At 45.1% G+C, this 24317-nt stretch overlaps 1 protein-coding gene across 4 annotated transcripts in view; it reads right to left on the reverse strand.

Annotated features, from left to right (window-relative positions):
* The window catches only part of ABCC5 (ATP binding cassette subfamily C member 5), an 86995-nt gene that overhangs the window by 35848 nt on the left and 26830 nt on the right, over nt 1-24317 (reverse strand). For all 4 annotated transcript variants that reach the window (XM_045198615.2, XM_024564067.4, XM_045198614.2 and 1 more), the window contains 9 exons: nt 17015-17172; nt 16666-16821; nt 15834-15981; nt 10843-11076; nt 10518-10691; nt 9541-9688; nt 7334-7482; nt 6558-6665; nt 2392-2748 (listed from right to left, as the gene is read on the reverse strand). In XM_045198615.2, the coding sequence (XP_045054550.2) occupies nt 2392-2748; nt 6558-6665; nt 7334-7482; nt 9541-9688; nt 10518-10691; nt 10843-11076; nt 15834-15981; nt 16666-16821; nt 17015-17172 (1632 nt within the window). The remainder of the gene's footprint in view (nt 1-2391; nt 2749-6557; nt 6666-7333; nt 7483-9540; nt 9689-10517; nt 10692-10842; nt 11077-15833; nt 15982-16665; nt 16822-17014; nt 17173-24317) is intronic.

The following is a 24317-nucleotide window of genomic DNA, read 5'->3' on the forward strand; positions in this document are numbered from 1 at the left end:
TCCAGGGGTCTCACCAAGGACCACCCCCGCCTCCCAGTTGTCACTTTTAAGAGCTGGGAGCTTGTCATTCTCCCTGCGGTCCAGCCCTGGATCTGCGTGCGTGCGCCGACTCGACACACACCCAGCACTCCCTACTTCCAGTCCCGTGGGCAGACACCCCTCATCACTGCCCTGGGCCCACAGCACCCTACTCTTTCCTCTGGTTAGCTGTGCTCCTTGCCTCTTCCTTGTTTGCCTACGTCCTCTTCTGAATCCGGAAGCTAGAACGTTTCTCTCATATGTAAGTCAGGTCACATCATTCTTCTGCTCTGAACTGTCTATGGCTTCTCTGCCCCCTCAAGAGTACAGCCAAAGTCTCCATCCTGGGCATCTACTACTCTCTCCCATGCTCTGCTCCAGTCACAGCCCTCAGGGTCTTCAAGCTTCTCTTCCTTCTGCGTAGAAGTTCTTCCTCCCTCAGAACCACATGACTCATCTCCTCACCCCCTTCAGGGCTGCGAACAAAAACTACTTTTTAAACAAGGCCTTGCAACTCAGGCCACCTATGTAAACTGCAACCACACCTGCTCCCTGCGCCAACACTCTACCACCTTTTCTTCACAGCCAGTATCTCTACCTGACATACAATATACAGTCGTCTCCCCTGTCCCCGGTTTTGCTGGCTGTGGTTTCAGTTACTGGCAGTCAACTGTGGTCTGAAAATATTAAATGGAAAATTCCAGAAATAAACAATTCTTACAATTTCAGTAGTGTGCTGCTCTGGGGCTAGTGTGATGAAATCCCCTGCAGTCCTGCTCTGTCCTGCCCTGGACGTGACTCATCCCGGGTTCAGAGCTATCACTGTGTATATGCTCCCTGCCAGTCAGTCACTTACCGGCCGTCTCTGTTATCAAATCAACTATTTCTACACTGAAATGCTTGTGTTCCAGTAACCCTTACTTTACTTAGAAAGGGCAAGCGTAGTGATGCTGGCAATTTAGATACAGGTTAAAGAGCAGCTGTAAAGTGCTTCCTGGGAGCGAAAAAGTGAAAGTTCTTGATTGAATAAGGAAGGAAAAAATAATCGTATGCCGAGGTTACTAAGATCTACTGTAAGAACAGATCTTCCATCCTAGAACTGTGAGGAAGGAAAAGGAAATTTATGCTAGTTTTGCTGTTGTGCCTTAAACTGTAAAGTTATGGCCACAAGTGCGTGGTAAGTGCTTAGTTGAGATGACGGAGGCATTAAATTTGGGGGCAGAAGACACAAGCAGAAAACAAATTCCCAATGACGGCAACGTGTGGCGCCAAATAGCACTGAGCCTACGTGGAGACCTCAGCAAGGCACCCCTGAAACAAGGGACATTTCCTGCAAGTAAGGGACAGTTATACAGATTCAGGAATAGGTTTGGGCTGAAAAATGTAAAAATTTCCAGAGACAGAGACCCACCTCATTCACCTAATTTTTATCACAGAATAGTGCTATAATTGTTCTGTTACTGTTAATCCCTTATGCCTAATTTATACATTAAACTTTACTATAAGTATGTAGGCACATGAAAAAACTACTAGGGTTCAGCACTATCTGTGGTTTCAGGGATTTACACGCGTCTTGGAACACGTCCCCCACTTATTTACCGTCTCCCTCTGCCCACTAGAAGGTAAGGCCCACGAGGGCAGGGATTTCGTTTGTTTGGTTTTTCCCTGCTACATCCAGGCGCACAACAGTGCCTGGCATAGAGTTGGTACTCAAAGAAATGGCTGTTAAATATGAATATATTACCACCTCTGGGACCCTCTGGACGATGTAGCCTCAACGTGGAGCTGGCTCCCAGTCATATTCTGTACTTTAAAGGCTTGGACCAGGACTCTGTGTTCTAGCCACTCTCTAAAGGAGGGCCTCTGAGAGACTAGTCCTGTGCCACCTGGGCTGTGATACGATATACCGTAATGATCCTTTAACATAAGCATTAAAAATAAACAATTCCAACAGAATCGTCTACAACAGCAACACTGCAAACACCTATTGCGCTCCAGGTTCTGTGCTGTGCATAGCACCGTGGTAATGAGATGCTTACCCAGAATTAGAATGACCAGAAATAATTACTGCAGCTCACATACAACTATAACTGTAACAACCAGAAATCTATTCAAGGCAAACTGTTGGAAAATCCACTCGAATGCTTCATTTCCTTGCTTATACCATGAGTATCTCACGAGGCCAGCTGTAATTCACTTCTATTGCTAAATGCCTAAACACTCCTTTTAGAGGTGGAGCTGGCCAGAATCGCTTAGTAGTTCAAAATCACTCCCAGCCACAGAAGTACTTTTCTAAAAGGAATGGCAGCTACCTGCTCTTGTCAGAACAGACACCTGGTAGATGAACAGGGCTCGGGGAGGCCGAGCAGTTACCTCTTCGACTTCCAGGTCGATGTTGTACAGCGTCCTCTGTAAACGGAGGCTCCCCAGGTGGACGTGCTTGCCCTCTTCCTCCTCGGGACTGGGCCGTTCGTCGCTGTCCAGGAGGAGGTGGCCCTTCTGCTCTGCCAGCACCGCTTGATGCTCAGCATGCTCCAGCTGCCTCACCTTCTCTTTCTTGCCCCTGGCAGCCCTCTTGTCTTTTTTCGTTTTGGGGGTCAGCTTGGGTGAGTTCTGGATACTGGAGTGGGAGGAGTCCCATGCCAAGGTGGCATTTTTCACCTCTATCTTGATGTGAGGACTGGCTGGTTTTTTCTTTATCATGTGAACCTCTTCCATCAGAAACAAACTCTGATAGGAGTTGTGAGAGAGGTGCAAAGATGAGACACTGGATCAAGACCAGGGAGACAAGCCTAGGGCGTACACTCACGCAGCAAAACACATCAGGCTATACAGTGGAAGGAGCTGAAGGGCAAAAGGTAGCTCATTAGTGTAGCCCAGCCTCAGGCCCAGTGAGAGGTCACAGGGGTGTGGGGACACCCTCAGGAGGGACAAGGCCTTGTCAATGACCCAGCACACAACCAATTACATGCCTTTTCATTTCCTACCAATCTCATGTGACCAAAAGACATTTAACTAGCCCATGTGTGGGTCCTCGTTCTCACCCACGAGTTGCTGAGTCACAGTGGAAAAATGCAAGCAGAAAAACCGAAGGGTACACTGCTCTCCTATGCAGACACTCATCGTTCTGTTTCCCTTCCAGACTACTCCTGTGGAACCTCAAAGCCTGCGCACTTCCCCCACTCACACCATGGCACAGGCCTAGGGGGAGAGGCTGAGCTGAGACTGTGACCAGGCCTGGCTTGCTCACAGTTAAAAGAAGCACCTAAGGTTTTATGGACGGCAGAGTACACCTTCTTGCAAATAAGCTCTCGTGTCTTCAAAATCCTGCTTTGGAACTTGTGGAAACTCAAACAACCAAAGGAACGGACTGGGGTGGAAGTGAAGGGTATCTCCCTCAGAAACATCCTTGAGAAGAGGGCACAAAACTCTTTCTCCCCACTCATTCCCAGAGTTCTGTTAGGGGGAGAAAACTGAAACGCATGAAAAAGCCAAGTGTTTCTGAAACACTGAACAAAATGAATCTCAGCTCGGGACTCTGATGTTTCCATGACTTTGAACCCACTTCTGACAACTCTCTTAAACAGGTGATCTCTACAGAATGATAACACAGTTGGAGTCCCAATATGATTTTTAAAAAAGTCTTTTATAAATAAAGAAATTTAAAACATTAGAAAGTCTGTAGAGAAAAGATGACTTTTAGGGTCAGAACTGTCTATTTAGTTACTGAAAACCCCCAACTATTTTAAAGCGTGCAGGAGCTATTAAATGTGCCATATAACCCTCTATTCCCAAGAGCAAGCCCTTTCTGCTGGGTCCTAAACTTCTAAGCTTGCTCTTTTCCTCCTTTACATTGATAGACCTTCTGTTTATTCCTAATCCGCAATCTTCCCAGAAGTGGCATAGTTCTAAATCTCCTACATAAGCCCTGGCTGGTGTGGCTTGGTGGACCGAGTGCCGGCCTGCGAACCGAAAGGGCACAGGCCTGGGTTGCAGGCCAGGTCCCCAGCTGGGAGCGTGCAAGAGGCAACTGATAGATATATCTCCACATCGATGTTTTTCCTCCCTCCCTTCCCCTCTCTCTAAAAATAAATAAATGAAATATTTTAAAAAAATAAATAAATTGCCCTGTCTGGTATAGCTCAATGGATTGAGCACGGTGGGCCTGCAAATCAAAGGGTTCCCAGTCAGGGCACATGCCTGGGTTGCAGGCCAGGTCCCCAGTTGGGGACACGTGAAGGACAACCACACATTGATGTTTCTCTCCCTCTCTTTCTCCTTCTCTTCCCCTCTCTCTAAAAAGAAATAAATAAAATCTTTAAATAAATAAATGAATAAATCTTCTACATAAAAAAAAGAAGGAAAACAAAATACATCTCCTAGATAATCTTCACACTTAGCCAACGAAGGTTTAGTTTCTGAAAACAGCTGTTGATTTCATTGGTTCAGAGCCTTTTCCTCAAAGACCAGCTAAGAATAAAATGCCAGACATCGTGACCAACTCCACACAGTAAAACCATATGCCGACAGAATTCCCATCGTTTCTCTCCCCTACACAGCTACTCAAAGGGCCTTTTAAACCTCAGTGGATTATTTAAAAATGTGCTCATGCCTCCAGTTTGCACAGTTTCTTCCCCACGTTTCCTTCCCACGTCTCCCTGCAGCCTGAACTCCTCCCAGGAGGATTTCAGCTTCGGGCCCCTCTGCCTTGGTGTGCTGAGTCACGCCACTTGAATGTATATGTGGGTTCGCACCCGCCAGGACAACAGAATCTTAGAGGTACAGAAACCACACACCTCAACTTCACCACAGGTCCCTGGCCATCAAAACACCAACCTCATTCACCGGAAGAATCACATCGGAATGTATCTGTACTGTCTACTCGTAGGGCTGCCAAGTAACACACAGGATGCCTAATTAAACTTATTCCCAAGAAACAATGAATCATTTTCCACTGTAAGTATGCCCCATGCAATTATTAAGTGGGTATCCTGTGTTTTTATTTGCTAAAGCTGGCAACACTACACTGGTGACCATTTATCAGGAAAACCACAAGGTGGCTTCTCATTGCCTTTCTGCAGGTTATCACCCTTGCAGAAGGAGAAGGGGGAGGAAGGAGGGAGAAGAGGATGGAGAGAGGGAGAAGGAGATTGGCGAGGAGGAGACTGCCAAGAGGAATAGGATGGAAAGGGACTGAAGTCTCATGGGGCATATAACAGAGCTGTGGTGGATTCCACGTCCATTATTAACTCTGATACTTCCTGGATAGAGGAAGGACTGTGTTGAGAAAACCCACTTGCTAATAATGTAAGTCCTCGCTAGTAAGTGAAGAGAGCTGTCAAGAAATGAGGAGAGAACAAATCTATACCACAAACTCCTATTTCTCCACCTGAAATGCCATCAGATCAGCTCGCTGACAAGGAGGGGGACAAACTGGTACCCATTATCACTTGTTTTCTTCCATGACTGGATATTATGGGTTCAGCAAAATGAAGCTCTGATTACAATTAGACCATTTCTTTTTCTGTGGCTGTGGCTCTTCACCTTCTAGCAGCCAGGTTGGGGTGAGGGAGGGCAGGGGCTGGGGTATATTCTTAATCCAAATTCACCAAGGTAACCATAAACAAGTAGAATATAAATAAATCTTGGAAAGCTATTCTTCATTCTTCTTAAGAGGTAAACCCTACTTATTTTCTCCTGCACACCTAAGGTGATGCTATTAATCCCCGAAACACCTGAGCCCTCTGGCCACCAGCACTGCCTGTTTTGCTGCAGGTGTGCAGGAACTCCTCTCTGCAGTGGCTTTGCCAGAGAATCCCCGCCCATCCAGGTGCGGTTCCTTTTCTTTTCTTAAGTGTCAACCACTTTCAAACACCCATCTCCTTCTACCCTTCCAAATACAGCTCCCTCTGGCAGCGTGTGTTTGTATATTCTGGAGGCACAAAGAACCCAGGCAAGCCATAAACCACCCCAGAAAAAAACCTGATACTTAACTGCATTGCTCCACGTGATCTAGTTTTATGACTATCCCATGTCATTGAAGTCCCTCCTTGCATCACGAGTGGCAACCACAGCCCAGGAAAAGGAAAGTATCAAAAAGGGCTCAGCATACTGACCAGTCAAAATGAGGACAGCATTTTGGTAGAGATACGCTGTTGATCAAGGCGAGAAAAAGCTGACAGTCACCTGACAGTTTCGATCTAGGTCTGATCCCTGAAAGGCCCAGTAAGTTACACAACACATATCCACATCCGATCCAGGCAGAAGGGACCAGCTCTGAAGAGAACCACTGAAATCCAGGGAGCCCAAAACTAGGTGGGCCATCTACAGAAGGCAAAAACTCATTTATTGGAAAAGGTGACTGGTTCCATCCCTTAAGTCTGTCTCCTCCACTTGCCCCTTTCTTACCAACTTGTCAAAAGGCTAAAAGTGAACAACAGCCAAGGTCAGCCAGTCTGTGTGGCCCACTGGAGTAAAGGGAGCAGGTAGTTTTGCCAGGGACGGCTTCTGACGTGGAGGAGGACAGGGGAGCCACTCACCTTAAACCTGTCGACAGCAACCGATGCTTCTGAGAGGGATTTTACTGAGAATGGAGTTACTTTCAAAGCGAAAGTCATGGAATTGAAAACGGTCACCACCGTGAAAGCCTGAAAAGAAGAAAAGAAGAAACTGAGGTTGACTTGGCTATGCGACTAAAATCACCGGCCATCATCAATTTCCTTTAGGTTTAAGGAAGGCTGCTGCTTGACTCTCAAATGTCAGTATGAGGCAGATACATTTTTTAAAATCCTCATCTGAGGATATATTTACTGATTTTTGAGAGCGAGTGAGAGAAGCATGGATGAGAGAGAGAGAGACACTGATCAGTTGCCTCCCGTCCGCACCCTGGGGACCAAACCCGCAACTTAGGCACGTGCCCTGACGGGGAATTGCCCTGACGGGGAATCGAACCTGCAACCTTTTGTTGTGCAGGACGACACTCCAGCCAACTGGGCAACCCAGCCAGGGCCGAGTCAGATACATTTTCTTAAAGGTAGAGCTTTTATGAGCACTTCAATTAAAATTTTCAGCAAATCTGAATCACAGGATGATTTGCATCTTCGGAATTAAACCCAAAGTTGAGCCGACTAAAAACAACCTGTACATCATTTGTACATAAGTGCTGAATCTCCACTCTTCCACTTCTCAGCTTAATCGCACAACTGAAGAAATACCTTCTGATTATTGGAGGAACCTCCAAATCCAGAAACAAGAGGACCAGAGCATCTCTGCACGTGGCATCTCTAAATCTCCCCAACCCCAAGGGCTCGCTGACCTGTGCCGCTGTGAGATCGAAGCCCAGGACCATGTGCACAGAGAACGTCACCACGCTGGCAATCACCATCACGATGGGAGCCACACCAACGGTGATACTCTGGAAGTACCCGGCTTTCTCCAATATCCGCCGTTCCTCCTCTCGGGTTCCTGATAACAAGAAGGAAGCCAGTTTCTAAAAAGCGAGCCAAAAGAAACCTGCAATATGGCTCCTCTGCCACCAAATAAGACTCGGTAGGTCTTCAGCCACACACAGGTTTTAAAATGACCCTCTAACACTGGTGATGCAAAGCCTAGGTCACCGTGACTATCAATTCCTACCATTACAGGCTGGCACACAGCCTGAGGTTTGAAATGGATCAAATCACAGGGGTGACTCTAACAGCAAACTACACTACGTTACCTATACATACAATGATCACCTTCTGCCTCAGTCTGATTCTCCTTGCAAATTTCTTTTGTACAGAAGGATCAAACCCATTAATTGTACCTGCAATTGGCAGTTCTGCTTGCTGACCTGGCTGTTGGTTATTTCTTGCCTAAGTACTTATAGGAATGAGCATTAAAAGCTAAGCATTCTTCAAGTGCCTGCTGTAAGTTGGCACTAAGATTGGGACTTCCACACAAAAAGCAGGAGGGTGACTGACAGGTGAAATACAACCGTTGTAGGCAGAATGATTTTAAGTAGTCGCCAAACTGACACCCTTATTCACAGAGCAACCCTACAGTAATGAGACCACAATGTAGGAAGTATGATAATAAAGTGATGGTATTTTCAAATTTTTAAACTTAAAGGAAATTCTCCTAAGAGCCTGTGCACTGACCTGAAGGTATTACACTGCCCAAGAAACTGTGATTACCTTCAGCTAGCTCATTAGCCATATTTAAAAAATATCCACCTCATTGCATTAACAGTTATCATATACCTCGTCCAAATCTATAATGAGCAAGAACGTTCCTTTGAAACTAACACACACTGGTAAAAATACCAAAGTTAGGGGCGGAAGGATGAGTGGAATCTGGGAAGGTTACAAAACTATAGCACCCGAGAGCCAGAAAGGCCCATCAGCGGTCGGTCACCTTGCTAACAACGTGCTTCACAGACTTCCAGTTAGCATCCACTTGTTCCATTTTTATTGGCAACAAACTCACTACTAAATGAAGCAGCCTAATCCACTGCTGGACACTTGTGAGTGGTCCCTCTCTGGGTGACCGCTCACATATAAAATTTATGAAACTGGACACAATGCTCCAGAGATTTAATCGACAAACCACGCAGTGAAAATGAAACAGCTTCCTTGATATGAACACAGCAGTTCCATTCAAAATTGCACTTAACTTTTCAGCTGTAGTGTATTCAAGTCAGCTCACTATGGGGCTGGGGTCAAGGAACGTATCTTTTATATGTAAATTAAGTTTATATGTAACTATATCTTCTTTTTTAAATTCTGAAGTGTCTCTAAATACATCCCTCTTAAATTTCACCTTTTTTAAAGGCCCATCATTCCAACTTTTGCTGAGATCTGGTCAATGTTCAGTCTGTGCTAATTACTCCTCCAGGCTCTGTAGCATTAACATATGTCACATTTACGTCTCCGTTGAATTTATGATCATGACAGGGACAGACGCTGAGAACCTTGTAACTCAACGTAAAGTAATTGACTGAAAAGATAAAAATAAGACGACGGGCCAAAAAAGCCTATGAGTGGGTCACTGGGCTAGTCCAGGGTCCATCTGTCTTGACCCCTCACGTAGCGCTTCTCCCAGCACCTCCTTCCCCAGGACATCACAGTGAACTACCGCTGGGGCACGTGCACCCCCACAGCGCAGAGAGTGGCAGTGGAGCTCTCAGCAGCCACCTGGTACTGTTTTCTGAGATGTTACCAAGGCCAGACGAGAAATGGCCTGGGTGGGGTGAGAGTCTAGGACAGGGATCTTCGAAATGGAATGCATTGCTCATAACGAACTGAATTGCCTTGGTGGGGAGGGTGGAAATCACAGTGTTCTCAGGTCTCAGCCTCCTCATCTGTGAGACGAGGTCATGAGTCCAATGGCTGAGATCTGTACCAGTATAAAGTTTGTAAGATATGCTAAGAACCCAAGTTATTATGCTCCTATGACTTTAGGGTTCCTGGTAGCAAATGTGCTCAGGGAGCGGAGAAGTCAAAGTCCTCCTACCACACACACATGCGAAGTCTGTAAACTCACTTTGAACACTTTGAGAAAATGCTTTGACCCAGGCATACATTTTAATAAATTTAATATAGGTGAGGACTTCGTTCATTTTCTGGACACGGTCATCCGTGGTGGTTACACATTTTCTTCTGAAATATGCAGTCATCCGCGATACAAACATCTGAAAGGAAAACGAGGTGTTATGCCAAATCAGGGCTTATCAAAGTTAAGAACTGTTTAGTCTTTCTGGGAAATAAATCTGTTTAAGATTTTTATAAATCAAATGAGTGCCATGTAGCTGTACTGTTTTTAATAAAAGTGGTTTATTAAATTATAATCAAATGTTATTTAGTTCTTATCCCTGTGTGAGACAAATATTGTTCTTACAGTAAGTACAGATGTTGAGTGCTAGCGAAGGGGAGCAGGAGAACACTATCAGTTAGTATGAACTTGAGACGGAGTGACTCGAGCATTCCTGTGTTACCTGGGGGCAGGGTTCACCTGCTGGTCTTTTCCTTCACTCAAATTTTCTCTTTTTAAAATCTCTGCTCAAGCCCTGGGTGGTGTGGCTCAGTGGACTGAGCGCTGGACTGCAAAGTGAAGGGTCGCCAGTTTGATTCCCAGTCAGGGCACATGCCTGGGTTGCGGGCCAGGTCCCCAGTAGGGGGTGCACAATAGGCAACCACACATTGTTGTTTCTCTCCCTCTCTTTCTCCCTCCTTTCTGCTCTCTCTAAAAGTAAATAAATAAAATCTAAAAAAAATTAAAATAAAGAAAATCTTTTAGAAAAATCTCTACTCAAGCAACACCTCACTTCCTCAAGTCCAAATTCTGCCTGTGTGGCCTGGGCACTGTCTCTAGCTCCTTCTAGACTTTTCCAACCCAGGATCTGCTTTGAGGAAATTTCCTATAAGAGAGGTGATACTTCAGTGGTGCCTACTATATATAACCCAGTGGAAGTAACTTATCTCAGGAGAAGCTGCCAAAATACAGCAAGAAGGCTTACTCACCATTGCTGGGTAAAAGAGGATAAAAACAGCTGATCCCAGGAAGCCTGTTGGTCCCAGAATAATTACATTATAAATCATGCCCAGGATAGCAACTATGGGTCCTCCAGCCAACAAGCTGCCAACGGCGGCGGCCTCAAACATTCTCTGCCCATCGTTGGAGCACAGGTTGACGAGCTGGGAGACACAAAGAACAGTGAGAGGACCCTGAGAGGACGCAAGCCACTTGTGCCAAGAGGAGGAAAAAGGACAAAGCAGGGACCTAAAGGAAAGAGAGCTTGGCCTGGGGGGCTTTCCCTCTGCCCTGAAGCAAAGACCCCTTGCTCACCTCACCCACAGACTTCTCCTTAATGTTCTTTAACTTCAGGATCTTCTTAAATGCCATGGTGAGGATGGCCCCCCGCAAGCGGACGCCAGTTCGGTAATTCATTGCCCAAGTCAGTGCGAGCGACCAAGAGCGCACGATTTCTGTCAGGAGGAGGCCCAGGACTAACAGCAAGCTGTACTTGAGATTAGAATCTGTGCCCTGGGAGTACTCCAAGAGGTGCTTCACCATGAAGGCCTACAGGGAGAAACACACACCGCTGTCGGCATCTCCACAGCACCCACACACCACGCAGCAGTTTTATGTTAAGTTAGAAAGAGGAGGCAGCTCCACTGTTCAGTGATAAGTGGATACGCAGGGAAAAACCTCCTTGGAGGACGATCTGCCTTCAGTCATTGACTCAGGGCGTCTTGCAGGAGGTAGTTCCGATTTGAAATGTTCTTCCTTAAGGACACCACCACAACCGATACTCTTTCTAATGTAACATAAACCTGTCCATGAGCTGAAATTAATTCTAAACACGTGGTCATTAAAAAAAGTATATATTTGACCTTATTCCAGCATCTCCACACATTGATACATTTCTTTAAATGAAATTAAGAACCTTTTTTGGATCGTTTCAAACGTGCTTATTTGATAAAAAGGAACAGTGTACCTACAGTTGGACTGGGGAAGAGTGAGAAGTGCATTTGCAAAACATTCCTGAAAATAAACATCAGCAGTTTAATAGCACAGAAGGGAGCAAACAAAGCAGACTTTCACAAATCCAGAGACCCTCCCACGGGCCCTCCCCACTCCCCACTCCCTCCCAAAAACAAAAACATGTTACCTCAGGTAGCATATGTCTAACACCACCTGCAGTGAGGAAGGCAGCAGCCCCCAAGAACCACCGCGTGCCACCTCCAGCTCTGAGGTCCTGCAACGCCGGAGCACACACTCACACAAGGCACATTCAGCAACAGGATTAAATACCAGCAAGTGGGAGGTAATGTACTTTTATTGAAAATGAAAAAAAAGTACCATCTTCAAAGAGCATCTCACAGACACTGTACAACAGGAGGAGCATTGCAGTAACATACATGGGAACATACAGAGTCAAGTTATACAAGGCTAGCCATCTAACAGGTCGTCTGGCCTCCGCCCGCTGGATTAGCTACACACAGTGGAAATACAGAACAGAGCCCGCATCTGTTTCCAGAGTCCGGAGGAGTACATCAAGCTGACAGCACTTAATCGGTTAGGGCTCCTGACGCTGCAGTGAGGCTGCAGTGGAGTAGATTCTCCAGGAATAAAGACCTTGCTGCTAAGGAAAGAGAATTAAAAACAAAACAAAACAAAAAAAACAAACCCCAAGACTCCCCAAAGCGGTAACTCTACTTAAAATTGCTGATGCTATTGGTTCACTAGGCTGTAAGGAATGAATGACTTCTGCTCAGGACAGAAGACAAAACTCTAGGCCTCAAGGAAAAACGGGTGGCATCCTTTAGTCTTTTCAAGTCATTGCAGCTAAAATGGATCTTGCCAAAAATGAAACAAAACAAACCACAGCAAAAGAAAGCCAAACCAATCCCCCACCCAGAAGGAAGAAAAAAAATTAAAGAGAAACCCATCCACCCATCTACCCTGGAACCTTCTAGAAGAGGGCACTGGAGCTGGAAACCAGCTCTGAATGACAGACAAAAATGGAGGCCAGACACAAGTGTCCTGAGGCAGCTAATGCTGAATTCCAGGATCCAGACTCGCTCTGGGTGAGTTGGGATTTCTCACTTTTCCTAGAGGAGGTTAATACCGGATGTCCACTAGACCCTAAGAGATCCCCACCAATCAGATTGATGTCAAGTCTCTGTAAATAACCTGATCACGTCAATAGGAGATTTCAGATGCCAAGAACTATTGTATTCCACCTTCCCCCCCCTCCGATTCTTAGGTTTATATCCATTGTTTGGGTCACCACTGCATACGGCTGGGTTGTTGGTTTACTAGCAAGAAGATTGGCTTCTTTTCCAGTATGCAATCCAAAATGCAGAACTGAGTCACTGAGTGGCAGGGCCAAAACCCCATTTTCCTCACGTGAAGGACTCAGTAAGCTGGCGGTGCAGTAAAGCATTTTCTCACACACCTCGGCACTGACGGAACAGTCTCCAAAGGAAGGCGTGAAAGGACAGCAGGATGTAGTTGGGGGTTCTTTCTCTCCCATACCTTTAGAGTGCCATTTTTCAGCACGGTAATAGCATTAGTACCTCCCACAGGGGAGGAGCCGGGGAAGGTAAAAGACATAATGAACGCTTTCTCTATGCAAAACTTTCAAAGGGGGAGGGGGAAAAAAGAGGAAACAGCAGATTAAAGAATTTCCAACACATAGGGTTTTTAAAAAACAATTACATTTCAAACCATTTTGTATGGGATAAAGAGGGAAAAAAAAAGGTTTTCATGGCAAATCCAAACAAAATTTAGTTTTAAAAAGCTACAAATATATCATGTCAATTTAAACAAACTGGGAGAAAACTTGAGATGGTCAGCATAGCTGTCTGGCTGTGGAAAACATTCCCAGTGAATAAACATTACCTTACCTGAACTCTTGGCGAGAGATTCTGCCCAGCTTGACTCTCTCATTCTGACCGCAGAATACAGCCAATCCTGAAAATTCTAAAGAACAGCTTCTGTCACTGGTTCCACTACAGAGAGACTCCCCCCAAATCCAGATTCTGACAGCACCAAGCAAGCTGCAGCTGGAGAGAGGTTGGAAGGGTGGAAAACTTACCTCTCTAGAGGCTTTTCACTGTCCTTTCCCCAAAAGGCCCTTGAGCTGAGTTAGCATTCACCAAGAGATATAGCACTGCAGGAGGTAGCCTTCTCTTGCAGATCTACAGGGCGGATGCTAATTCTTTACACACACATCAGAGGTCAGGCCTGGTCTTTTAAAATTGTTTTAATCCAAGAAGGCCACAGATCATCTCTGTAAATTCAGCAATCTGGCCCCTCGTCTTAGGTCAGGACCATACCCTTACGGATGCTGGTATTCCGTTAACATTACGGTGACCCTTGGACGCCCCGCACAGAGTGCTAGTCCGCTGGCGTCACTGAATCCTTGGATCATCTTGATCAGAAATGTCCAGCCCTGGCTGGCCAGCAGTTTAAAAACAAAACACAACCACTTGATTGCGGTTCATCTGTTCTGCATATGGCTACCAAGGTTCAGTGAGGCCTGAGGGGAGATAAGAAATATGCCATATTCAGGGAGTGGGTTTTTATGTAGATTTCTGTAAGAGCAGATTAAGTCAGTTTGGAAGTTGCGCCACATTAGCAAATTTGCAAAAATCTAAAAAGGGTGTTCCTCAAAGGATTTAAGTCCACAGACAGAAGGTATGCTCATTGCTAGTACCAATCTCAAAACCAGCCTTATTGTTCAATTTCCAATTGGAAAGGAATTGATTAGAATTGGAGCTCCAAAAAAGATGTCTGCGTTTAAAATTTGCAATTTTAAATGACTTTATCAATTAGAGAGACTGTGGACGACCATTGCTTTGTCAACTGTTCTAGGATGCATCTCATGAGCTCATACGGGCCTCACGGTGCCCTTCCCCAAGCGCGGAGAGAAGGAAAAGCATTCTGCTGTTTTCCTATTAAAGGAACACTCTCTCATCTTTCCCTGTGTCTAGAAGAATTTACTGAAGATTAGTATTTCAGTGAGTGGTGCCTTAAGAGAGAGATTAAGGAATACACAGATGCTCAGGGGAGTGACGATAGGCCCCCAAGTAAACATGCATAGGTAATTTTTTTCCCAAGTGAAAATTAAAATCCCAACAATCTATGGAATAAATTTTTTTTGGTGAGGGGAGCCAAAGAAGTTCTTGCATTGTCCAAATGTAATAAAAAAGCCCATATAGCGTGCTACCCAGTGGACAGAATTCCATGAGAGATCAGAGCAGCCACCAGCCCTGTAGTGAAACAATGACAGAAGCTCTTCTTGGGGGAAGCCAGCCCTATGAAAATGTTTGCCATTTTGGTCAATAACATAATATTCAGTTACATGGTCCCTCTTAAAACTTACACAAAAATGTGTTAGTTGGTCAATCAATGTAGAAACCCAGTAACAGAAAAGTAGTGTTCTCTGCTTCAGAAAAAGAGATCAAAACTTTTTTAAAAGGCATCAAACATTTAAAAAAAAAACAGCAGAAAAATTGTAAATTAGTTTTATCTAATCACTATGCATTCTTAGGCACATACTTACCAAAACCATGAACCTCCAGCTTACCCACACACGGAAAATGCACTACCGCTCTGATGCCTCAAGGCAAATATGTAGAGAATAGATTTAATCAAAGTCTCAAGTGTAAGGCAGCACAGCAGGTGTAAAAACAGGTGTCCAGAAAACAGGGTGCACATCACTCTTCCCTACTCTGCTTCAGAACACACTAGGAAAAAACCACAGCAGCCACCCCGACACTTGCCACACAGTTTACACTATAGACCAAACTGAAAATGGACTCCGGGTTAGACACTAAAAACCTCAACAGTCCTCTAGTGTCTTCGGGACTCATCTGCCATAGAACCGTCAGACATGTGACAACGCTGCCTCCAGGCAGCTGGTGCACCACCGGCACTAGCTCCACAGCTTCTGCCATGCAAGACTGCTTTCGCCCACTCACAGCACTGAAAGACACACCTTCCCAAACCGAGACTGTCACCTCATGTCAACACACAGCAAAGGAGCACAGTTCTGTGCAGAGCCAGAATCAGTCAGTTTCACCCCCGCCCCAGGAAAGCAAGCCTGTTCCATTTCTTCTCTGGCAACACGGCCCCCACATCCTTCCAGCTGCTAACCAGCCACCACTCACTCCAAAATCAATTGTTCCCTTTCCACAGACCTGGAGGCATCTCTAAGGCTGCTAACTAGCCCAAAGGTGAGCACAACCCCTGCAACAGAACAAGAGTGTTAGAGCTGGCCATGGCCGGGCCCCTGGAGACTGTCAGAAAGGATGGTTAGAACTTACTGGTCCACTGAAGCCAGCCAGCTGAGTGATCATCAGGCACACGATGGAGAGGATGAGCCTGGTGCGGCAGAAGATCCATACAACCCTTCGGAGGGAAGCAGCTTCTGGCCCAACTTCATTCAGCTCTTCTTGCCACAGTCTCTCTAGTCTTAACAAGGGCACATGTCCTCCGTTACACATCTCCCCAGGGAATATACACACCCTAGCTTCCCTCCTGCCATCACTTTTTGTCTCCAGGCTTTGACACCACACACACAAGTCTTTCCTTTAAAATTATGTACATAGCATTCGCCTTCTGGGGAAAAAAAACAACAAAGAAAACCCTTCCTGGGCAACTACATATTTATCCTACATAGGGAGCCTTCTCAGGATACAGAAAATGATGAAAACAAAAGTCTTCCCTTCCACCCAGAAAGATTATCCCTGCATAGAATTTGTGGATAAGAACTTCCTTTCTCAAGGGTCCCCAACCCTCTCTGAAGGACCCTGTTGTAAAATGTAAAGGTGTAAACTAGATTTTAATCATGACAATGAGCTACCACAAAAATGTATTCTGTCACAAGGCAGCAACATAACCTCCCTGTAGACTCAGGAAGAGAAGCGGGGCTGAGAGAGAGAGAGAAAGCCCGTGGTTAAACAGGAGTAAAGGTGAAATAGGAGATAAAGCAGAAGAGCAAAGAGAAAGTCATCCCAGGCTCCCCTCCCTCCGTCGGCTAGCTCAGATCCTTAAAAGGACACAAAGCCGAGGACTCCACACTGCTGCACCCACACTCCTAGCTCAGGCCCTACGCATCCCGTGGGTGGGTCACCAGGGTGGACCAGACACGCCTACCTTCTGCAGTTCACGTCGGAAGACTCATACTTGGACAAAGACCAGACATCCTCCATGGAGAGCTCCCTCTTCTTGTGGGCCAGGCGGGCCAGGGGAGAAAGCCAGGAAAAAGTCATACAGGAGAAGAGCCCAGCATTGTCCACTGGGTGCTGGTGTCTAAGGAGAGGACGCCCAAAGCACAAAACCGTCAACACACACCAAGACGCCAGCCGGCATTTATAACACACTGTCTAGTAAACAGGGCTCCTGACTAAAATCAGGGCTCCCCAAATGGTCTGATCTTAGCCTGCAGTTTCAACACTGCTTTTGGTGCTTCGCAGAGAAGTCGTTAAGCAGGAGAGCCTCTTACTTGGAAGTGGTCCGAATGGGCTTCAGAGCACTTAAGCTGTGGTGGTACTTCCCCTTTGGATGCTCCTCATCCAGGATTCTGAGCTGAGAATGTGTACAGACATCCAAGGAAAGGCCCTCCGCTCGGGCTGCTGTTTCCAAGGCATCCTGGCATTCCAACTGTTTGGGCAGAGAGGGAGAGAAGACGTCAGAACAAATCTACCTGACACAACAGCCCTAGCTGCAAGCCAGGTTCATCTTAACTGAGAAACCCCAAAGGTTCAGGGGGCTAAACGTCAACTTGGGTGGCGCAAACACGCTAAGGAACATTAAACCAGATACCTAAAACTTCTAAACTAATTGACTTCATTTTGGGGGAACATTTTTAGGTTCAGAAACATTGAGCAGAAAGTACAGAGAGTTCCCATGTACCTTCTCATCTGCCCCCTCTCCGCCCCATCCACTTCCCATTATGAATACCTGGCATTAGCGTGGTACGCCTGCTCCTGATGAGCCGATACTGATACATGACTTTGAACTGAAGTCCATAGTTTACATTAGAATTCACTCTTTGTGTTGTACATTCTAAAATGTATATTTTGTCCCCCAAATGTTTTATCTTTCATTTCCCAATATGGACTAAGAGTCAATTACTTTACTACTAACTGCAAATTCTTTTACCCATTTTCTTTGACAAAAAACTCAAGATCACCCCTGATTAAACAGCCCTGCCACGCAGAAAGAGCCACCATGTACACATGCCTCCTGTCTTTCCTTTTATAAGCAGCAGGGAAGGCAGAACAGCTAACAAGCTCCGATATCCAGATTTCTGCAGCATGAAGCAGAGGGTCTCATGAATTGAAATGTAAAGTTATACATATTTGCTATAAAGCTTATATATATCAATTAATCAGGTGAACAAAAATGCATGTAATTCAATGTCTGACTCTGGCAGAAGAGGCTGGGCCAAGAACCAGGACACATCTGTCCCACTTGCTCTAACAGTAACACAAAGCGTATGCCTTCCTCTCCCAGAAGCAGAAGTATTTTTCCTCAAGAAGGATTATGAGTACATCACCCTTTTCTCACATTATCACAAATACTTCCAGCAATCACTGTGAAAGAGAAAGAAAGAATAGAGCCCCAAACTGAGAAAGAGTTAAGAGCTGTAGCACCTAACACACTGCACCTTATACAAAGTAGAGTCTCTATTGTTACCTCCCGCTTTTCCGCACAGGACAAATGCCAAATATTAGCTGAACTGCAAGAGCAGAGTTCATGCATAGGGCCCCCAGTAGGCGTGGGTGCCTAGGTGCACTGCTCCTCAAATACAATAGCTTCGGTTCACAGGCTGGGCACCGCTGCTCAGTATCAGGAAACTACACAGCCCAGGCAAAAGGGAAGCACATTTTCTTTTTGTCAAAGGCAAGGCAGACCAGTTTCAAGAGAATAGCACCACAGTGAGGAATGAGTCAACACCAAGAAAAGAATTAAGTCCTACAAAGTCCTTAGGCATACGGTGAACACTTATGTAGTGGTTAAGGACTATGACACCTAATAATGAACTAAATAAAGGCTGCTGAGATTCAAGTACACACAAAGTTTGTGTGTTTGTTTTAAACCTTTAGGCTGCCTATAACCACAAGGGGAAGAAAAAACCTTTGGATTGATAAAGAAAAAAGTTACACTGAAAATACAAACATACCTATTATACGGAAGTAGAAACTGGGAGTATGTACTGAGTAAGAACAGAGTATTACAAGGACCAGCCTTATTCGGATATCCAACGCTTCAGAAGAAGAAGAAAATGAAAGCAACACCACTTCGAGTGCACACTGGATATCTGCCAAAAAGGGCTATATGCTGGGCCATAGAGCCAACCTGAACCAATTTCAAAAGACTGACATAACACAGTGTATGGTCTCTGACCACTTGGGAACTCAGAAATCAGTCACAAAGACAAGGAAATTCTCCCAATATTCAGAAATTCTGCAGCACACTTTCAAATAATATGCGTTAAAGGAGACATCACATGGAAATCAGTAAATAGTCTGAGCTAAATGGTTAAGAAGAAATTCTAACCCATCAAAATGTATGGGATGCTGCTAACATGGAGCACAGAGTGAAAGTGCGAGTGCCTTAAAAGCGCACATTAGAAAAGAAGGGTGAAAAATCAACGCTCCAGGCCAGTGCTTGGCAAAATTTTCTGTGATGGGCCAGACCGCAAATATTTTAGGCTTTGTGGGCCAAGAGGTGAAACTGAGGATATTATGTAGGTATTTAATTACAAAAGAAAACAAATGTCATTGACGAAATTCAAAATATAATAGTAACAGTACGATTTTTCTGTAATACAGTTTACTGATAGAATAACATTTCACTTAATTGGAGTTTAAAATGGTTTTCCCTTTCATCAAAATTGATATGAAATCTTCATCTGTTAATGCTGATTTGCGATAAGATCTTACAATTTCCTCTTTGAAAATGTCTTTTCACACACATAGGTCCTGCCAAACACTGAAAAGCAATCCATGAGAGTACGACTTTAATTGGGCATATTTATCTCTCGGAAGGCATTACAGAATTCTATTAGATCTTTCTCTTGACAGTTGCCTTTTTTACGACATTACATTGCAGTTGACATTACATTACATTCCAACTGAAAGTTGGTGGAAGCTACTGAATGGCTGCATTAAATGGATTGTTTAAATTGTGGCAAAATATATATAACATAAAATTTGCCATTTTTAACATTTTAAGTGTAAAATTCAGGGGCATTAACTATATTCACAATGTTGTACAACCATCATCAGTATTTATTTCCAAAATAATACGGAAATTTCCTTTATACTTCACTGAGTATATAAAGTAATTTAAGCTGTAATTTAATGTACTGTAATTTAAATCACAGAACTGTAATTTAACCTCAGATTTATATATTATATATGTATAAATCTCCACTACAAATTTGCAAGGGAATGGAGATCTCACTTCTTGTTTTACCTTTCAACAGCGCGTGAAGTACACAGGGCAGCGGGACGTGACTTACGCTTCGAACATTAGCTGTCACAGAAATTCATCACAGCACCAGTGACACTCCCACTAGCGACGTATGGGAGACCCAGCTTCTCCACAGCCTCATCATCATGTGTGACCATCATTCTTTTTTAGTTCAGCTATTTGAGCAGGTGTGACTCGATCTCTCGTTGGGATTTTAATTTGCACTATCTTAGTGGTTGATGATGTTTAACATCTTTTCCTGTGTTTACTTGCCACCCATGCATCCTTTTTGGTGAAGCGTCTGCTCAAGTCTTTTGCCTATTTTCTAAGTGGATTCTTTTCTTAGTGTTGAGCTTAGAAAGTTATTTTCTACTATGGATTCAAGTCGTTTGTTAGATGATTTACAAATATATCCTCTCATTTTACGGCATGCACTTATCTTCCTAAATGGGCCATTCAGAAAGCAACAATTAAATTTCGATCAAGTGTAACTGATTTTTTTTTCCTTTCATGGATTGTGCTTTTAATGTTATAGTTAAGAACTCTTCAACTAGGAACTACTATAAAGGACACATGGACAAAACCAAGGGGGAGGGTGGAGGTGGGGGAGGGAGGTGGGTTCAGCTGGGGTGGGGTGGAGGGATGGGGAGAAAAGGCATACAACTGTAATTGAATAACAATAAAAATTAAAAAAAAAAAGAACTCTTCAACTAACCCTGGGTCGTGAACATTTACTCCTGTTTTTTTCCCAAAAGTTTTATAGTTTTACATTTAGATCTATGATTCATCTTGAGTTAATTTTTGTATAAGGTGTAAGATTTAGGTAACGTCTCTTGTTTCTTTTTTTTTTTTTCTCTTGGCCTATAGATGTCTCATGATTCCAACAGCATCTGTTGAAGACTATCATCTCTCCCTTAACTTGCTTTTTACCTGTGAATAAATCAGCTGGCCAGAGCCTGTGTGGGTCTGTGTGGACTCCACTCCATTGATCTAGCTGTCTGTCCCGCCACTGCTACCGCTAACTTCATTCCTCTAGCGACAGAGTGAGTCTTAGAGCAGGGAGTACGATACCTCCAGCTTTATTCTTCCTTTCAAAAATTGTTTCAGTTATCCTAGTTCTTTTGCCTTTCCAGGAGAACGAAGTTCAAGAGTTGGAGAGTTTTACAGACATCTTTTGACATTACAGCATCAGAAAAGGAACACTTGGTATGCCATCCATTAGTATTCTTACATGAGAATGGCATAGTAGGATTAAGAGAAAATGAAAATCTTCACATCTTTATTCACTCTTTCAACAAATAGTTATTGAGCACCTATGTGCAAGACTGTTCCAGGTGCCCGGAATGAGAATATGGCCATTTCTATTTGTATAGTACACTAATTCATTTTCTTCATCTCCAAAATGCTTAGTTACAGTTTTCATCAAACCTATGCACAAATAGAACCAGAGGCATGGAAACAGGGAACAGACTGACAAGGACCAGAGGGGGAGGGGGATAAGGGGGGAAAGAAGGGGAAGGGTCTAGTCAAGGAACGGATATAAAGGACCCATGGACATGGACAACAGGGTGGGGACTGACTATGGGAGGGGGGGTGGGCAGGCCATGGGAGAGCAACGTGGGAAAACTGGGACAACTGTAATAGAACAATAAAACAATAAAATACTTCCTGTTGTACAATTATGGAAAAGAAAAAAAAAACTTATGCACAAAGATTGCTGGCACTCTGCCATGAGCAAGAAGTTGCTGGAAAGATGCCCAGATGTGCAGCGACGCAGGGGAGGTGCCCAAGCTCACTTGGGGCCCACAGCGAGGACCACCAGCCAGCTGTTTATCAAGTCCTTGACCTGGGAGATTATCACCAGCTACAAATGAGGACACAGAGGCCAAGAGACAGAAGCCTGTCAGAGGCACTGGATGTGCAGGGAAGGCCTGGGGCCTCACACAGCAACCATGCTGCCCATGTGCAGGGGTGGCAGCAGGCTCTGACTTAGTTTTCCCTATAGGAGATCCCACGATGCTCTGTGTGCACCCAGAGATCTGAAACCCTCCGGCACACTTGGGGAACAAAGCAAAAGCAAGGGCTCCAGGTGGGGACAGCAGTGCATATGTCAGGGCTCCCAGTCATTCCGACCCTGGGTTCTGCACCTGGCCACCTCCCCTGGAAAAAAAACCCCTTAGACATCAAGGCTCTGACCCCCAGACTGCCTCCCCAGCCCCAGTGATGCCACTCGATGTAGCTTAGAAACAGAATGTAGGACAACACACACAACTTGAATGAGCCTCACCAGAAGCAAAGGCCCCCACCAGTGAGGCTCCTGAGGCTTCTCCTAGAACAACCATGCCTCGGGCTCACCTGAGGAGTTCCCACCAAGCTCCAGGAATAGTGGAGACGGTTCACAGGACCCTGTTCAGGACCGGACCCACTTAGACAAGGTCATCGCAGAGGGGAGGATAGTTGTGAGCAGAATGCTGTGGTGGACCTGCTAGCTCCAGTGCCACCTGCCCAGTCCCAGCTGCTGTAAACATTTTGGTCACAAGGCAAGGGGATAACCATCTGCCCAGATTTCTCAGGTACTTCCCTCCCTAGAGACATCCCAGGTACAGAACACCTGCACACAATCCCCTACAGGGGTCATATTATTTATCTTGCTGGTGTAAGTGTGGGTGTTTAACATAAAACTCCCTGCATTAGAAAATCAATTAGAGATGGAAACAGGTGGAAACCATGACCCTCTAGGCAGAAGTACCAGTTGAAAGGACTCAGGGTCCCTGGCAGCAAATGCCCTGTGGTGGCTCTGCCAGCCTAGGCACTACAGACAGGACACCTGCCAGGGGTTCACACCTGAGCCCTCACCACCAGCTGTCTCCACAGCCACCTCCCCGCAGGCTCCCAGGTGGCCTCTGCTCCCTTCCTGCACTCGGCCCTGCTGCCAGATCCAGTGCACAGTCCACCCTTCATTCCCTCTGGGGCCCAAGGGCAGGCCTGCAGCTCTCCCACTCCCTCACCCCCTCCTCCTGAGGACCGCTGCCTGCCCAGTGCTGCCTGAATCTCCTATTTAAAAAAAAAACCCAACTCGGCCTATCTACTGGCAATGAGAGGCTGGCCCAGCTCATCCTTCCAGAATCATCTCCACCCACCCAAGCCTGACTTGCAAAACCAGGCCAAGGTCTTGGGGGCCCAACTGCTAAGGAAACCAAATCTATGAGAACACAACAATATGAGAGACACTAGGTGTACCCCCAACTTGGATAATGCTCAGATGGCTTGAGCCCATCCCAACACATACAGTGAGGGCACGTGAACTCTGGAGCAGTGTTTTCCAGGCGTGAAGCCATCCACTTTCCTGCAAGAAACCTCACTGGCTGCCTACGAAGGTGTCCTCCTCCCCCAGGGCACAGGCAGGAACTCACTCTCCAAGGCCTGTTTTAAGACCTAGGTGGAGCATGAAGAGGCAGCCAGGGAAGCAAGGGAGACTGAAGGGCCAGCTCACACACACGGGGCTCGCTGTGGGCAACACGAGGTTTGCGGTGAGCAAGTGAGTATTTATAAGAAACAAACAACACAAAGTATGAGGGGCAGACAAAAGCATTATTGGTACATTCTTCCTAAAAGCAAAGTACAAAAATAAAATAAAGATTACTAAGAGCCATAAAAAAGCAACCCACCCATGAACAACCAAGGTGAACAGACTTAACAACAAAAGCCTCTTATTGCATGTGTTTTGTTTCTTTGACTCCATACAATGAAGACATGTTCCACCTTCTCCTGGGTAGTAAGTTACTTCCATATCGGAGAATGCCAAATTCAAATGAGATTCGGCAGGCAAGACTTCATTCTCCCAGGCATATTATCAGTGCCATACCAACATTATTAAATGTCTGGAACGTAATAGAAACTGAGGGCTCTTGTACTTGTTTTTGATTTTTTTAAGTATATTTTATTGATTATGCTATTATATAATGTCCCATTTTTTTCTCCTTTATCCCCCTCCACCCCTCCTTCCAGCATTCCCCCACCCCCACCTTTAATTCATGTCCATGGGTCATACATATAAGTTCTCTGGCTTCTCCATTTCCTATATTATTCTTAACCTCCCCCTGTCTATTTTGTGCCTACCAATTATACTTCTTATTCCCTGTACCATTTTTCCCCATTCTCCCCCCTTCCCACTGATAACCCTCCATGTGATCTCCATTCCTGTGATTCTGTTCCTGTTCTAGTTGTTTGCTTAGTTTTTGTTTTTTAGGTTCAGTTGTTGATAAACAAAGAAAGAAATGAAGGCTATACAAAGTGAAATAAAGCAAAATATACAGGGAACCAAC

This window comes from Desmodus rotundus, chromosome 2, assembly GCF_022682495.2.
Source record: "Desmodus rotundus isolate HL8 chromosome 2, HLdesRot8A.1, whole genome shotgun sequence".
Classification (NCBI taxonomy): Eukaryota; Metazoa; Chordata; class Mammalia; order Chiroptera; family Phyllostomidae; genus Desmodus; species Desmodus rotundus.